Here is a 16,919-nt window from a genome sequence, read left to right as displayed (position 1 = left end):
TTTATGGGTGAAATAGAGGATGTGTGTTTATAGAAGTACAGTTGCTACAGGGCTACCAGTTGTCACAAAACTCTTGATATCATATATATCTGCATTGACTTATGTTTTAGATAAAAATTAGGACTCTTGTTTCAGAAAGAAGAAATATTTATTTAAAACAATGGTTAACATAACCTAAAATATAAACAAAAATATAGAAAACTGGAAGATTTGCTAATATAAAAAGAAAATAATAATAATGTTATTTATAAAGCTAATGTAGTATACAATTATTCAATATTTTGGTATTTCCCATTGATTAATTACTAATGATGTCACTAACAACAGCAGTAGTTGAGAAGGAAAATGGGGTGAGTAGGACGGCGATTGTATAATGGCGATGTCCGGCATTGTTAGCAGAAAACACCACCTAAAAAGAAAATTAATATATAGTTATATTTAAAAAAATAAAATATTGCAATGATATTAATGGCAGACCCAAGTTGTTTACAAATGTATATTATTACTGATTTGCAAACAATAATTACAAATGCAATGCACTACCAAGATAACTATCACCTAGATTACAAGTTTTGCATTTGTGTTTTAACACTGAAAAATTTGTAATTTCAGCGTTAAAACAGCACCGCAGCCATTACGAGTCTTGTTGGTATAGCTGTACCGCAACCCTTTAGCCTGTAACGCAATGTCAGTCCCGCACTCGTAAAAATGATGTTTTTCATGGGACTTCCATAGCACAGCCATTACGAGTTTTGCGGTGAGGTTAAAAACCTTGCGTTCCAGCCTATAACGACAAGATCCATTTCGCAATCTGAGAGCAGTAGTTATGAATTTTACACTACATAACTGTTGCATAAAACTTATAACTAAAAGTTTTACAAAGTACACTAAACACCAATAAACTACCTATTAACGCCTAAACCGAGGCCCTCCCGCATCACATATACTATATTAAACTTATTAACCCCTAATCTGCCGCTCCCGACATCGCCGCCACTAATAAAGTTGCGTTAATTCATCCTCTATAGCAGTGATTTGCAACCTTTTTTTTGCCGTGGCACACTTTTTTACATTAAAAAATCCTGTGGCACACAACCATCCCAAAATTTTACAAAATCACACATTGTAGCCTAATACAGGATATATATATATATATATATATATATATATATATATGTAAATATACATATATATATATATATATACACACACACACATATACATATATACATACACACACACACACACACATACACACTGTTCTGTCATGCCATGCCTCCTAAAACTATACATTACATATTGACATTCATTCACAAACAATCATAATGATTGTCTGTGAATGAATGTCAATATAATGGTTGTAAATGATGCCTGATGAGCCTGTCACATACCTCCCAATATTTCAAAATTTGAACGAGGGACTCCCCCACACTGTTGTCAGTCTGCTGCGGCACACCTGAGGATCTCTCACGGCACACTAGTGTGCCACAGCACACTGGTTGAAAAACACTGCTCTATAGCGCTATAGAGAATGAATAAACGCAACTTTTGTTGCATTCGTTAAATTCCCTATAGCGGGCATAACTCGTAATCTACCTGTATGTAATTTATAGTTACAAATTCACTTGTAGATTTGTTTAAGTGTTACATAAACACTGCTAATTTAAATAATTTCAAAAGCACCAATTAAAGGGACGTTATGTTTAAATTTAAACTGTAGTTGACAGTGTCGGTTTTAGACTTCCTGCTAATACTCATGTGTTGATAAGGACTACTCCTGCTGCTCTATTGGTGGAGAGGACCACACCTCTAGAAGCCTAATTAGGAAACATTGGATAATTTTGGAGAAGGAAATGCATTAAAACATTTAAAACATTTTGAAAATCTTTGCATTGTTAATTCTGAGATTTCTTAAACAATAAGCATAATCATATAATTTCAATATATTCAAATATATCTTCAATGGATTTTCAGTTTTTGTTAACAGGTGTTGCTTTGTTACATTAATGTGAACATCCTGAAATAAATGCAACTTAACCCCTTAATGACCACAGCACTTTTCCATTTTCTGTCCATTTGGGACCAAGGCTATTTTTAAATTTTTGCGGTGTTTGTGTTTAGCTGTAATTTTCCTCTTATTCATTTACTGTACTCACGCATATTATATACCATTTTTCTCGCCATTAAATGGACTTTGAAAGATATCATTATTTTCATCATATCTTATAATTTGCTATAAAAATAATACAAAATATGATAAAAACATGGAAAAAACACACTTTTTCTAACTTTGACCCCAAAAACTGTTACACATCTACACCACCAAAAAACACCCTTTCTAAATAGTTTCTAAATTGTGTCCTGAGTTTAGAAATACCCAATGTTTACATGTTCTTTGCTTTTTTTGCAAGTTATAGGGCAATAAATACAAATAGCACTTTGCTATTTCCAAACCACTATTTTTCAAAATTAGCGCTAGTTGCATTGGAACCCTGATATCTTTCAGGAATCCCTGAATATCCCTTGACATGAATATCATTTTTTTTAGAAGACATCCCAAAGTATTGATCTAGGCCCATTTTGGTATATTTCATGCCACCATTTCACCGCCAAATGCGATCAAATAAAAAAAATTGTTCACTTTTTCACAAATTTTTTCACAAACTTTAGGTTTCTCACTGAAATTATTTACAAACAACTTGTGCAATTATGGCATACATGGTTGTAAATGCTTCTTTGGGATCTCATTTGTTCATAAATAGCAGACATATATGGCTTTGGCTTTGCTTTTTGGTAATTAGAAGACTGCTAAATGCCACTGCGCACCACACGTGTATTATGCCCAGCAGTGAAGTGGTTAATTAGGGAGCATGTAGAGAGCTTCTAGGTTTAATTTTAGCTTTAGTGTAGTGTAGTAGACAACCCCAAGTATTGATCTAGGCCCATTTTGGTATTTTTTATGTCACCATTTCACCGCCAAATGCGATCAAATTAAAATAAAAACGTAACATTTTTCACAATTTTAGGTTTCTCACTGAAATTATTTACAAACAGCTTGTGCAATTATGGCACAAATGGTTGTACATGCTTCTCTGGGATCCCCTTTGTTCAGAAATAGCAGACATATATGGCTTTGGCGTTGCTTTTTGGTAATTAGAAGGCCGCTAAATGCCGCTGTGCACCACACGTGTATTTTGCACAGCAGTGAAGGGGTTAATTAGGGAGCTTGTAGGGAGTTTGTAGGGTTAATTTTAGCTTTAGTGTAGTGTAATAGACAATCCAAAGTATTGATCTAGACCCATTTTGGTATATTTCATGCCACCATTTCACGTCCAAAAGCGATCAAATAAAAAAAAATGTTCACTTTTCCACAAACTTTTTCACAAACTTTAGGTTTCTCTCTGAAATTATTTACAAACAGCTTGTGCAATTATGGAACAAATCATTGTAAATGATTCTCTGGGATCCCCTTTGCTCAGAAATAGCAGACATATATGGCTTTGGCGTTGCTTTTTGGTAATTAGAAGGCCGCTAAATGGTGCTGCGCATCACACATGCATTATGGCTAGCAGTGAAGGGGTTAATTAGGTAGTTTGTAGGCAGCTTGCAGGGTTAATTTTAGCTTTAGTGTAGAGATCAGCCTCCCACCTCACACATCACACCCCCTGATCCCTCCCAAACAGCTCCCTTTCCTCCCCCACCCCACAATTGTCCCCGCCATCTTAAGTACTGGCAGAAAGTCTGCCAGTACTAAAATAAAAGGTAACTTTGAATTTTGTTTTATTTTTTTTATAGCATATTTACATATGCTGCTGTGTAGGATCACCCCTTAGCCCCCAACCTCCCTTATCCCCCCAAAACAGCTCTCTAACCCTCCCCCTCTGCCTTATTGGGGGCCATCTTGGGTACTCGCAGCTGTCTTCAGGGTTATGTGTCTGATCTGATTTAAACACGTGGTTGACAGAGGGTTTGCAGGTACAGTGGTCTGATCTGACTTAGAAATGCTGCCGACAGAGGTAACATAGAAACATAGAAACATAGATATTGACGGCAGATAAGAGCCATAGGCCCAGCAAGTCTGCCCCACCTTACCTAACAGTATAAACTTATCTAGTTCGTAGGATAGCCCTATGCTTGTCCCATGCATTTTTAAAGTCCCCCACAGTGTTTGTTGCTACTACCTCTTGAGGAAGTTTATTCCATAAATCAATCACTCTTTCTGTAAAGAAGTGCTTCCTCAAATTACTCCTGAATCTACTACCCTTTAGCTTGAGCTCATGACCCTTTGTTCTTGAATTTTCCATTTTATGTAAAATACCCACAGCCTCAGTTTTACTAAACCCTTTAATGTACTTGAAAGTTGCTATCATATCACCTCTTTCCCTTCTCTCCTCTAAGCTATACATATTTAGGTCATTGAGCCTATCCTGGTAAGTTTTATTTTTTAGACCATGTACCATTTTGGTAGCCCTCCTTTGCACAGATTCAAGTTTGTTAATATCCTTCTGAAGATATGGCCTCCAGAACTGCACACAATACTCAAGATGAGGCCTAACTAATGATCTATAAAGTGGCATAAGAACCTTACTATTTCTGCTGCAAATACCTCTACCAATACATCCAAGCATTCTGCTAGCCTTACTCGCTGCCTTACTACATTGTTTACTAAGTTTTAAATCATCTGAAATAATAATTCCCAAGTCCTGTTCCTCGTCTGTAACAGTCAGTAAAGTGTCATTGAGTCTGTAATTAACATTTGGATTTTTCTTCCCTAAATGCATTATTTTACACTTTGCTGTGTTAAACTTTAGATCCCAGTCGTTTGTCCAATCCTCCAATTGTTGTATATCACTTCTCATTTTGTCTACCCCCCCTGGAACATCCACTCTGTTGCAAATTTTTGTATCATCTGCAAAGAGACATACTTTCCCCTGTAGCCCTTTGCTGATATCGCAGATAAATATGTTAAACAAAACAGGCCCCAGAACTGACCCCTGAGGAACACCACAAGTAACAGCCCCCTCTGCTGAATGAACTCCATTTACTAAGACACTTTGTTTTCTGTCCTTAAGCCAGCATTCCACCCAGTTCACAATTTTTGAATCTAGACCAAGGAGATATAGTTTGTGAATAAGTTTATTGTGTGGGACGGTGTCAAATGCTTTACTGAAATCTAGATATGCTACATCAACTGCTCCTCCTTTGTCTAATAGGTGATGCAAAGCCTGACATGTGATCTGATGTTTGCACAGAGCGAAGTGCAGCAGGACCAAGGGTTTTACCTAACTTTTATATGTGGCTGACAGAGGGTCTCATAAGACAAGACTCTAAACTCTTTTTGGGAAAGTGGCTGCAAAACTAGGAGACTGATCTGATATGAGAATTTTAACTGTTTAAGTGCATTTACATGACATCATTCGTTCAGTCTTTTAAGTCAAGTAAATACTTACGTCAGCAAATTCATGGAATGGGTTAAGGCCAAATAATTTCCAGAAAGGCTTTGTATCAAATTCAACCTTATATACACCTTGTACAAAGTTTTCCTCAGTTATTACATCATGAATTTCTCCCTCCTCAGAAGTTTTCCTAATTTAAAAAAAATATATATTATATTATTACACAATATCTGTATCCCTTTAATACCTGATATATAGATATGGTGGGATTACCTTTTTTGGTGGGAAAGAAAGAAAGAGGGGGGAAAAAGAAGGTATGTTTGGGTCATTTTGGCAGCATGCATTTTACATGTAGTTAAGATATAATAATATATAGAGGATAAGGCTAAAGGGATAGAGGATACGGATAAAGGGGTATAATAATATATAGAGGATAAGGATAAAAGCCATAGTGACAGCAGGCTTGACCTGTACTTTGACAAATGTAACATCCATGACAGTTGGGTGTAGCTATAAGAGTGATAATTGTACTTTCACTCCATCCTCAAAATCTCACTCAGGCTACCTGCTAAAAAGTGCTACTACAAATAAAATATAGACACTACACTAAAGTAGCAATTTATGTGCCACATTAAAAAAATATATACACAAATATATATTTGCAATATAGTGCAGAAGGTATTTATTGTTAAATATTTATTTTATAGCTTACCCAGTAAACAACAATTCCCAGCTACCATCCTTTTCCTTCCTAAAAAGTTTCACTGCCAAATTTTCTGCTGGAGATCCTCTAACTGCATCCAAAACTTTCACCATCAGGGGACACTTGGAGTCTGATACACCGTGAGATTCATGGGCCTTGGAAGAAAAAGAATAATTTAAAAATGATTATAGGTGTAATGTGCTGTGTTATTTAAGAGGGCTGCTGATTAAGGTTCAGAAATCCAGAAGCATAGTTAGTAAGAGAAAAGTCTGAGCGTGAAACGAAATGTCAGGTTGAATTGCTTGACATGTTAGGAAATGTGACCTCTAATATTCCCCATTTAACTTGTACTGCAATCTATCCAGCTTTCTGTAGGTCCAGCCTGTTTCTGTAAGTCTATATCTTTAAATTGTTTTAGTCTGTGTGTGTATCACAGATGATATTTGGAGGGTTACCAGCATGGAAGAAGTCATACAGTTTTTTATTGAGAACAGTAAATGTTCTGGTATATTTTGAACTTTTTTTTTGGGTGTCTATAAGTTTAAAACATTAGTTATGTCAAAAAAAACATATTTATCCTTTTTTCAAGACCCTCTTATTTCTGTCAAACCAACTTGGGGTAGATTACAAGTGGAGCGTAAACGAGATCGCGTGAGTTTTGTGAAAATAAAAGTTGCACAAAACACATCAAAAATACATTACAAAGTACACTTATGCTCATAATACATAATAAGTGCTCAAATATATGAGAACTCAGGTGTTAGAAAAAAAAAATCCGGCAAAGGGCTTTAACATAGGGATACATGCATACACATGTCTAAAGATGTATATGTATGTATGTATATATATATATATATATATATATATATATAATATAGATAGATAGATATGTTTACATACGTGTACATATGTATTTATATGTGTATATATGTATTTACAGACATATACACATATAAACACATAATTATATATGTATACATATACAGACATATATATAAGTGCATTGGAGTTCATTTCCATTAAATATATGTAAAACATATTTATGCAATATTATTTTTAATAAAGGTTTTAACTATGTATTTACTCTATATATTTTACTTTCCAATGTTATGCACATGACAGAATATGTTCTATGTATTTCTAAATAGATATTCATATACACTATGTATCTTTATATTATTATTATTATTATTATTATTATTATTATCAGTTATTTATAAAGCGCCAGCAGATTACGCAGCGCTATACAAGTAATAAAACATTACAGGGATGCATTACATACACAAACAAGTACAATAGGGGTACATTACAGTTGTAGGTGCAATAATTGGGTTATACAAAAGGAGAGAAATGCCCTAGGAATAAATATATATTGTACCAAAAAAGCATTATATATATAAATAAATATGTATTTATGAATAAATAGAACATATTCTGTTATGTAAAGAACATTGGAATATGAAATATTCATATTTTCATGTCAGGTTAGCGCAACTCAGAATATGAGATACTAAACCCTATTTTTTTCTTTCGTGATTTGGATACATCATGCAATTTTAAGCAACTTTCTAATTTACTCCTATTATAAATTTTTCTTTGTTCTCTTGGAAAAGCAGGAATGAAAGATTAGGAACAAGCCCATTTTAGGTTCAGCACCTGGGTAGTGCTTGTTGATTGGTGCCTAAATGTAGCCACCAACCAGCAAGCGCTACCCAGAGTGCTGAACCAAAATGGGCTTTCATTCCTGCTTTTCAAATAAAGATACCAAGAGAAGGAAGAAAAAAATGATAATTGGAGTAAATTAGAAAGTTGCTTAAAATTGCATACTCTATCCAAATCATGAAAAAAAAAAAACATTCGGGTTTGGTATTCCTTTAATACAACAAAACATATTTCTCAATCATAAAAATTATTTTAAAGGGGCATTAAAGTAAAAATAAAACTTTCACGATTCAGAAATAACATACAATTTTAAAAAAGTTTTACAATTCACTTCCATTATAAAAATGTGTGCAATCTCTTTAAATGCACATTTCCGAAGCAAGAGTTTACAGTATATATGTATATGTGTTTTGTGATTGGTTAATGGCTGTCATGTGATACAGGGGCCAGAGAAAATAGAAGTAACTTTGTAAAAAAAATTCTACTTATTTCAATTAAAGGGACATGAAACCCAAAATGTTTCTTTCATGATTCAGATAGAGAATACAATTTTAAACAACTTTACAATTTACTTCTATTATTTAATTTGCTTCCTTATCTTGTTATCCTTTGCTGAAAGGTTTATCTAGGCAAGCTCATGAGCAGCAGAGAACCTAGGTTCTAGCTGTTGATTGGTGGCTGTATATATATATATATATATATATATATATATATATATATTGTGATTGCCTCACCCATGAGTTCAGTTAGAAACCATTAGTGCATTGCTGCTCCTTCAAAAAATGATACCAAGAGAATGAAACAAATTAGATAATAGAAGTAAATTAGAAAGTTGTTTAAAATTGTATTCTCTGTCTGAATCATGAAAGAAAAAAATTGGGTTTCATGTCCCTTTAAGTAATATTGCATTGCCTTTTTATTATGTATTTATTTTATTATGTATATGTTGATTCTGCAATTCTACTATATTTAATGGTCCTTTAATTAAAACAAACCTGATGTTTATATTATTGCAAAAGAAATCCATGTGCAAGTTTATACATTAAATGAATCCCTCTAAAAATAGCCCTAGATTATTTTGAACTACAAAAATCAGTTCACAATAAAGTGCAATCTCGTGTGTTCATGTGTACAAGTAGTTTGATTTTAATGCATTTTTAACACAATTATCTCTAAAATACAACCATAATATAGAGTAATATAGAATTGCAACTGTGCAGCATTATTTGTTCTTCCTGAAATACTGAGAGCATCAATGAGACACATAATTAGATTGTAAGATTGTAGATCGGATTCAATTCATGCATATTTAATGGCTAAAGATCATGGAAATTGTGGGTATCATCTATCTCTAAATGGAAATTTGAAGTACCCCCACACCCAATATGTTTCATGTGGTCACTATTAGAAAAATTACTATGCCACTTTACTCATTTAATGAGATTTTTGTTTGGAGGAGGGGGAAGCATTCAAATAAAAATTTGCATTTGCCTTTGAGTTTTTAAACATTCATGCAAAATAAAAATGTCCTTAATCACTTGGCTGCATTGCATTTTTAGACAAGTCTATTTAAAGGGCCATAATAGTAAAAAATTACATGCTCTGATCCAAAGGGTATTGACCCTAGACTACTGTGTGTTTAACCTCCGAAAAGGGGTTAAACACACAGTAGAAATACTGCTAGACTCACAGAGCACTGCTGGACTTGAGTAGAAAACGCAGCTGATCCAATCAGCAGCACTAGTCACACAACTCAGATGTGAAGCTAGTACTGCTATTAAATCAGCAGCATTTTCCGTCAGGTAGTGCACTGTTAGTCCTGAGCGTTTTTCTACTGTGTGTTTAACCCCTTTACGGGGGTTAAACACACAGTAGACTAGGGTCCATAGTCTTTAAATTACATGCTCTAATGGATTATTTTTTTACTTTAGTAGCCATTTATCATTTTGATATATTTTTCAGGAGCTCTAATACACAATTGAAAAATAAAATGATATATATATATATATATATATTGTATTTAATGTGATCTCTGACTTTACACATACATGTACAGAGAAAGAGGAGAAGATAGAAGAGATAATGATTGATAGGCAAGTGGGCATGGGACACACAATTAAAAAAAAGGGAAACTGAATGTTATGGTACTACAAAACATCAACAAAACTGATCTGAAAGATAGGATAATTGGTCAACAATGATTCTTTTGTTTTATTTTTAAATTGTATACATTTACTGAAATAAAAAGGCAAGAAATGTTATGTATCAAAGCCAATTGTGGGCTAGATTACAAGTGGAACACTAAATATTGCTGGCACGCAAGCAATATTAGCACTCTACTGAGTAATACCAGTGCACGCTAATGTATTACACGAAAAGTGCAATGCAAACGTGAGCTTGCATTTGCATTGCTAGGAAGCATTTCGCTCACAAGAGCGCGCTTCCATAGATTCCAATGGGAGCCTCGTTCTGATGCGGTCAGAGACGGCATCAGAACCTAAGCACAGCGAAGGTGGTAAGTAGTGCAGTAATTGCAGCATTTATATATATATATATATATATATATATATATATATACATATATATACAGTATATATGTATATGCTTATATACATATATTTTTATGTGTTAATGTGTGTATATACATATATTAACACAAACATATATGTATATAAGCATGCACATATTATATTTTCTGGGAACACACAGTCCCCATAGACCGCCAACTTTTCCCACACCTGCCAACTTTAAAGCCTCAAAACTGCCTATTTTTAGGGCATGTGGGGCACTTTTAGAAAATGAACCAGAGATCTAATCTGTAGTAATGCTAACTACTACTGTGAGCTTGTGGTAGCAATAACCGGCCACCCGCAAATGGGCAAATTTGCCAGATTGCATGCAGCGATAATTTAGCACTCCATTTGTAATCTAGCCCTTTGTGTTTACCTCCTTCAGATGGGTTATACACATGGTTAAACTCAGCTCTATAATGGCAATGCACTGCCAATCCTAAACTCAAGAACTGGTGATTGGCAGCAACACATATATGCCATTGCTCATTGGTTTAAAGTATGTGTGGTTTTCAAATTTCTATGTACTACAGATTAAGTAAAAAATGAAACATGCTTTGTTACCTATAGAAAGCAGAAATATATCATAATGCAAAGATGTAATAGAAAACAATTCCATTACCATTACACAAGCAGGAACACATGCACAGCTCTGTAGAATAGCAAAGGATATTTTAAATGTATAGGTGGAATTTTGAATTTACGGATAAGAAAAACAAGAGACAAGGAACCCACAATACAAAAGTACCATAAACATAACATATAATATTTCTTCTATAAATACTTACCAATGGTGCAGCTTCTGTAAAGATCACTATGGCCGCCAACAAAGCAAAGCATGTGAAATAGACCTTCATTCTTTTTGCCAAATTGTATTGTGCCTCAAAGGAAGTCAGCAAGCAAAGTGTAGGCTTAGTGAGAGGTCTAGTCAGTGCCTATATAACAACAAACCTGCTGATTCAGATTATTTACTTAGTAAACAATAAGAGAATAAGTAACCTACTTATAGAGAGATTAATGGTCCACATGAAGAAATCAGTGTTATTATTTTCAGTTATCCCCTCAGGTATGCACTTTTTGCTTAATTTAGTTACAGAAAAGCAGTCATTTTTATTTCTTTCAAATCCCTTTTAGATATAACATTCAGCAGAATTATCATGATCTTTAACATTTTTGCTGTACCCTACTTGTTAAATGCTTAAAGGGTTAAAGGGACATTCAACTCCAAAATATTTATTGTTAAAAAAGATAGATAAACCCTTTATTACCCATTACCCAGCCAACATGGTTATATTAATATACTTTTTACCTCTGTGATTACCTTGTATCTAAGCATCTTCTAACAGCCCCCTTATCACATGGCTAGTTATTTATTATCTATTGACTTGCATTTTAGCCAATTAGTGTTGTGTTGTGCACAACTCTGGGAGTGAGCACAATGTTATCTATATGGCCCACATGAACTAGCAGTCTCTAATAAAGCTAATAAAAAGTAGGTTATTAGAGGCTGTCTGTAGTGGCTTAGAAACATGCATAATTTAAAGGTTTAAATGTTATAAAGTATATAAATATATATATAACAATGTTGGCTGTGCAAAACTAGGGAATTTGTAGTAAAGGCTTTATCTATATTTTTAAACAATAATAATTTTGATGTAGACTGTCCCTTTAATTTCAAGAATCTCAGTAAAATTGTAAAATCATGTATAAATCTTTAGAGCTTTTTAAAGGACATTGAACACTAAGGTGTAGATTACAAGTGGAGCACTGTTGATAACACAGGGTGCTTGTATTACTAGTCCATGGTAAAACAGAATAACCAGAGAATGTTTAGCGGGGCCGACATCCTTTTAGCACACCTTACACTTTTATTGGATAGTGTGGCCGATCTAAACATTGCCTGATCAGTAACAGTAAATGACAGAATTTATACACCTGTAGTAAAGGAAACAACCAATCAGATGCATACCACTTCCTTGCTCCCTCTAGTGTACAGGTTCAATTATTACACATATATACAAAAACTTAAAAGCAAAAACAAATAATAATTAAAATATTGCACATTCCCTAAGTAATATACTTCAATTCTAAACTTTAAACTGATCCTAAACCCATAGGACATAAACAGAGCTACAGGCTATGCTCACAAGAATACAGAATGGTCTAATTCTTTATTCATCCCCAGAGGCTGCTATTTAAGGTATGAATCCAAAAGGCCTCTCTTCTTTTTAGAAGCATTTCCCTATCACCCCCTACATGGATGCAATACACTATCTATTACCTGGAATCTTAATTGACTAATATTGTGCCCTAATTTAAGAAAATGGGAAGAGACAGGGGCTTCCTTGTTCTTACATCTTATGTTACTTTTGTGCTAATTAATTCGATCCCTGACCTTACGGGTGGTCTCTCCGATGTAAATGGCCCCACATGGGCACTTAATTAGGTATATAGCATATATTGTGTTACACATATGGTAACCCCTAATCTCAAATATTCTACCCGTTAGGGAATGGGTGAAATTTGGACCTTTAATCACAGAGTTACAGTTCCCGCAACCCAGGCAGGGAAAACTTCCATTCCTTTTGCATGTTAAATAGCCCTGCCTCCCTTTTATACTGCCTATATCAGTATGCGCCAATGCATCTTATAAACTTCTCCTTCTTCTGAATGCAGGATGGGGGGGGTCAGTGAATTTCTCTATTTCTGGGTGACATGACCTTAGTATAGACCAATGTTTGTTCACAATGCTTCATATTTCCTTACTGTACTCATTATGGTCCATGACCATTGTCAATCGCTTTTCCTTCATTTTTTCTCTTCTCTGGAAGTCTTTCCCCATTTTGGGTTGCTTCACTACCTGTTCAAGTTTATTAGTCAAAATATCAGCTGGATAACCTCTAGATAAGAATTTACTCATTATTTCTTTAATTCTTAATTCTAAATTTAACTTTTCTGATACAATTCTACTCACCCTCACATACTGACTTCTAGGGAGGAATCGTACCATATTTTTTGTATGGAAGCTCGTATAGTGCAGCATACTATTTTTATCCGTTGGCTTTACACATAGATCTGTACAGAGCCTTCCAAATAATTAAATTAGTACTGGTGTTAAGGTCTTGTACAAATTCTTCCAGGGTTCCAATGTCGCCACACCACACACCGAACACATCATCAATGTAGCTCCACCATGTGGTCGCATACTTGATGAACATTTTATTTTCATATACAAATTTTTCTTCATAATTGTTCATATAAATGTTTGCGTATGTGGGGGCAACATTGGAACCCATGGCTGTACCTTGTCTCTGAAAAAATAAAGTGTCTTGGAACATAAAATAATTAAAGTATAAAACCATCCTAAGAAGTTGCTCAAAAAAATCAATTTGTGCATATGCATACTGATCACTGTTGGCAAGTACTTTTTTTGACAGCTGCTATCCCATTCTCATGTCTGATTGCAGTGTAAAGTCTGCCTACATCCAACGTGAACAATATGCACCTGCCCACACTCAATTCTAATTGCTTCAGTTTACTCAAAAAATCGTCTGTATCTATAAGATATGAGTTAGATGAAGTCACAAACGGCTGGAGAATCTTATCCAAAAAAAAATTGCTGCCCCTGAAAAGATAGAATCAATTCCTGCCACAATGGGGCATCCTGGCGGATTCTCCAGCCGTTTGTGTACTTTAGGCAATGTATAGAAAACAGGTATGCAAGGATTCACTTTAATTAAAAAGTGAGCAACAACTTCAGATATGATATTATGTTGATATTATGAACAGCAAGCTCTATCAATCTTTTCAACTCTTTTTGAATTTTGGAAGTAGGGTGATAGGATAATTTTTCATATACTTGTTCTTGTGTAAGCTGACTTTTAATTTTCAATACATAATCTAATGTATTCATGACTGTTATAGTCCCACTCTTATATGCACTTTTAATCAGGATGTCTTTGTTTTGTTTTAGGGACTTCATGGCTTCAGCCTCCCCTTTTCAACATCTCTATTTAGAAGGTCTATAAAGGTATTCAAACTATGATCTGTTATGTTGGGGTTAAACTTACTCTTATTGGTTAAACCTAGATCCTTAAGACCTATGGACGATGACATAATGGTATCCCCACATTTCAACATATTTATATATATATATATATATATATATATATATATACTTTATTTATTTGAAGGCATCCAGTGCAAAGGTACATTTCAACATGGTATTCCATGGTACTTTAAAGAGAACAAAGAAAAATTACAGAAGGTACAAAAACTAAATAACAGTTTAAGTAAGAATTCCATGTCACACGAACAAGGTCCTAAAAGGACAGGGAAAACTTTGCAGAAGGTAACTGCCTCTGTACCTTTTTATTTATATTGCACCAGTTATGCCCACAATTTTCCAACTTTTACTACCTAAACTGATTGGCCCATACCCTCCAGGTCCCCCCCCACAGCGCCCACCCCTACTAGTTAGGATGGGACTCCCTCCCAACAACCCACACTCCTCTACTCAGGAAATTGGTCAAGAGAAGAGAGGAAAGGCAAAGAGGGGATGCCAGGGACAGGAGCCCTCAAAAAAGGCACAAGGGAGAAGGAAAACAACAGGGGTGAGGGATAGCAGTGCCCCAGTAGCGCCAGAGCACAGGGCCCCCAAAAACAACCTTCTATTAATGATATAAGTTATGTTAGCTGTATAGGTACTTTCCCCCAGCTAGTCTGCCTCAAAGTCTGGGTCCCCAGGGTGTCCTCACTTGGTTATACTGACTCGCTCCATGACCCAATAACAGCTGGACCCTACTACCTATCGAGGTCAAGCGACCATTCCCCTCGCAGCTGTGCTTCCAGGATGTAATCTGTGTTTCTAAGCGGATATAGTGTTTGGAGTTGTTGTGGTTGGTTCAGTGTTTTGATGTATGCTCCTCATTTCCCCATGAAATGTGCGGTCCTGCCCTGAAGGTCCCCCAAGGCATCTGCCTGCTCATATACCATCTGCTGATGGATCTCTCTTTTAAGGTGAGTCAGGGTGGGAGGGTCTCCTTTAAACCAATATTTGAATATACGCTTCCTAGCCTGCAAAATAACAATGTGTGTGAGTACCCCAACTGTTCAGGGTGTATCTCGGAGATCTAGAAACACTATCATTTGAGGTGTGAGAGTCAGGTGGGTGTTGTATACGGTGTCTAACCAATAAGATAGCATACCTCAAAATCTATACAGCCTGGGGCAAGACCAGATCATATGGAATAAGTCTGCTTTTGGTGCGGCACATTTTGGGCATTTGCCTTCTGAATTTGCTGTCTACCCCAGGCATCCCCCCCTGAAAACAATGATCCTATGTAGTGTTTAATTTGCAAATATGCAAAGTGATGTGTACGCGGGATATTATGATTCAATTGTAAGTGTGCAAAAGTACATACCATCCACCCATCATTTCCCAGAAGTTTGGAGATGGAGTCAATAAGCCTCTCCTTCCACTCCCTAAAGTTCATTGACTTAAGGCCCGGAATGAAGTCAGGGTTGCCTTGTATTGGTAGAAATTTAGTGAATTCATTGTGGAGATTCAACTTTTGACATAATTTCCTCCAAGCATGTAATGGTTGCTGCATAAGAGGATAATGGGCTAGGAGTCTGTCCGCCTTCGCTGCTTTTATGTGAGGCAAAGCCGCCAGGGCCAAAGGTGTAATAGCCTGTTTTTCAAGGCCTGGGACTGCAAAGTGTTCTCCCCCCTTGAGCCAATCCAGCACATATTTTGCTTGGGCTGCCCAACAGTAATGTTCAAGATTCGGTACCGCCATACCCCCCGCCGTAACCGAGCTCATCATTCTGTGCTTTTTTAATCTATGTTTTTTGTTAGCCCATATAAAATGGAAGATCAGTGTGTTCCAGAATTGTAAGTCCCCCTTATATAACATGTAAGGGATCATTTGGAAAAGATATAGTATTTAGGGAATAGAATCATCTTGACCAGACCTATTCTGCCCGAGATGTTCAAAGGGAGTGTAGCCCAGTGTACTATTAAGTCCTGTGCTTACTTTTTCAAGGGGGCATAGTTGGCTTCGTACCATTTGCAGGGATCTATCGTGAGTTTTATTCCCAGATATTTAAAGGTTTTTTCTACTACCTTGAAATCATAGTGTACTCCTCGTTTAGATGTATGTGGGGTTAATCAAATGAGTTCTGTTTTGTCTGTTTTGATTCTATATCCCGAAATTTTCCCAAAGTCTGTTATAATGGACATTAATTTGTCAACTTTCACTGCTGGATTGGAGATATAGAGTAACATATTGTCTGCAAAGAGGGATAGGTGTTTAGTTTCCTGGCCTATTTTAATACCTTCTGTTTCTTTTCTAATTTTGATGGCCAGGGGGTCAAGGGCTATATCAAATAAGAGGGGAGACAGGGGACACCCCTGCCTCGTTCCTCTCTCCAAAACAAAGGGCTGGGTTGGAGTTCTGTTGACTATAATTGCAGCTTCTGGCGAAGTGTATATGGATTTTAGTGCGTGAACAAAATCCCCGGATATTCCTAATTGTGCGAGTGTGAGAAAGAGGTGATCCCAGAGAACTAAGTCAAAAGCTTTTT

The 16,919-nt window shown here is 35.6% G+C and overlaps 1 protein-coding gene across 1 annotated transcript; it reads right to left on the bottom strand.

The window, feature by feature from the left end:
* Nucleotides 1–291: 291 nt before the first annotated feature.
* Nucleotides 292–11,188, bottom strand: TTR (transthyretin). Its single transcript, XM_053715873.1, has 4 exons — nucleotides 11,120–11,188; nucleotides 6,109–6,254; nucleotides 5,451–5,586; nucleotides 292–409 (listed from the first exon to the last, which is right to left on the bottom strand). The coding sequence occupies exons 1-4, from the start codon at nucleotides 11,186–11,188 to the stop codon at nucleotides 299–301; spliced, it is 462 nt and encodes a 153-aa protein (XP_053571848.1). The 3' UTR covers nucleotides 292–298.
* Between the last annotated feature and the right edge of the window lie 5,731 nt (nucleotides 11,189–16,919).

The sequence above is a fragment of the Bombina bombina genome, chromosome 5 (genome assembly GCF_027579735.1).
Source record: "Bombina bombina isolate aBomBom1 chromosome 5, aBomBom1.pri, whole genome shotgun sequence".
NCBI lineage: Eukaryota > Metazoa > Chordata > Amphibia > Anura > Bombinatoridae > Bombina > Bombina bombina.
This window is presented reverse-complemented; position numbering and strand designations above follow the sequence as displayed.

Bases quoted from the DNA above. Each gene is read 5' to 3' on its own strand.
- TTR (XM_053715873.1), bottom strand. From the start codon at position 11,188: ATGAAGGTCTATTTCACATGCTTTGCTTTGTTGGCGGCCATAGTGATC. The intron at 5,587-6,108 runs GTAAGCTATAAA...TTTTTAAATTAG, and splicing joins TGGGAATTGTTGTTTACTGG to GAAAACTTCTGAGGAGGGAG. The intron at 410-5,450 runs GTAAGTATTTAC...TTTTCTTTTTAG, and splicing joins CATTCCATGAATTTGCTGAC to GTGGTGTTTTCTGCTAACAA.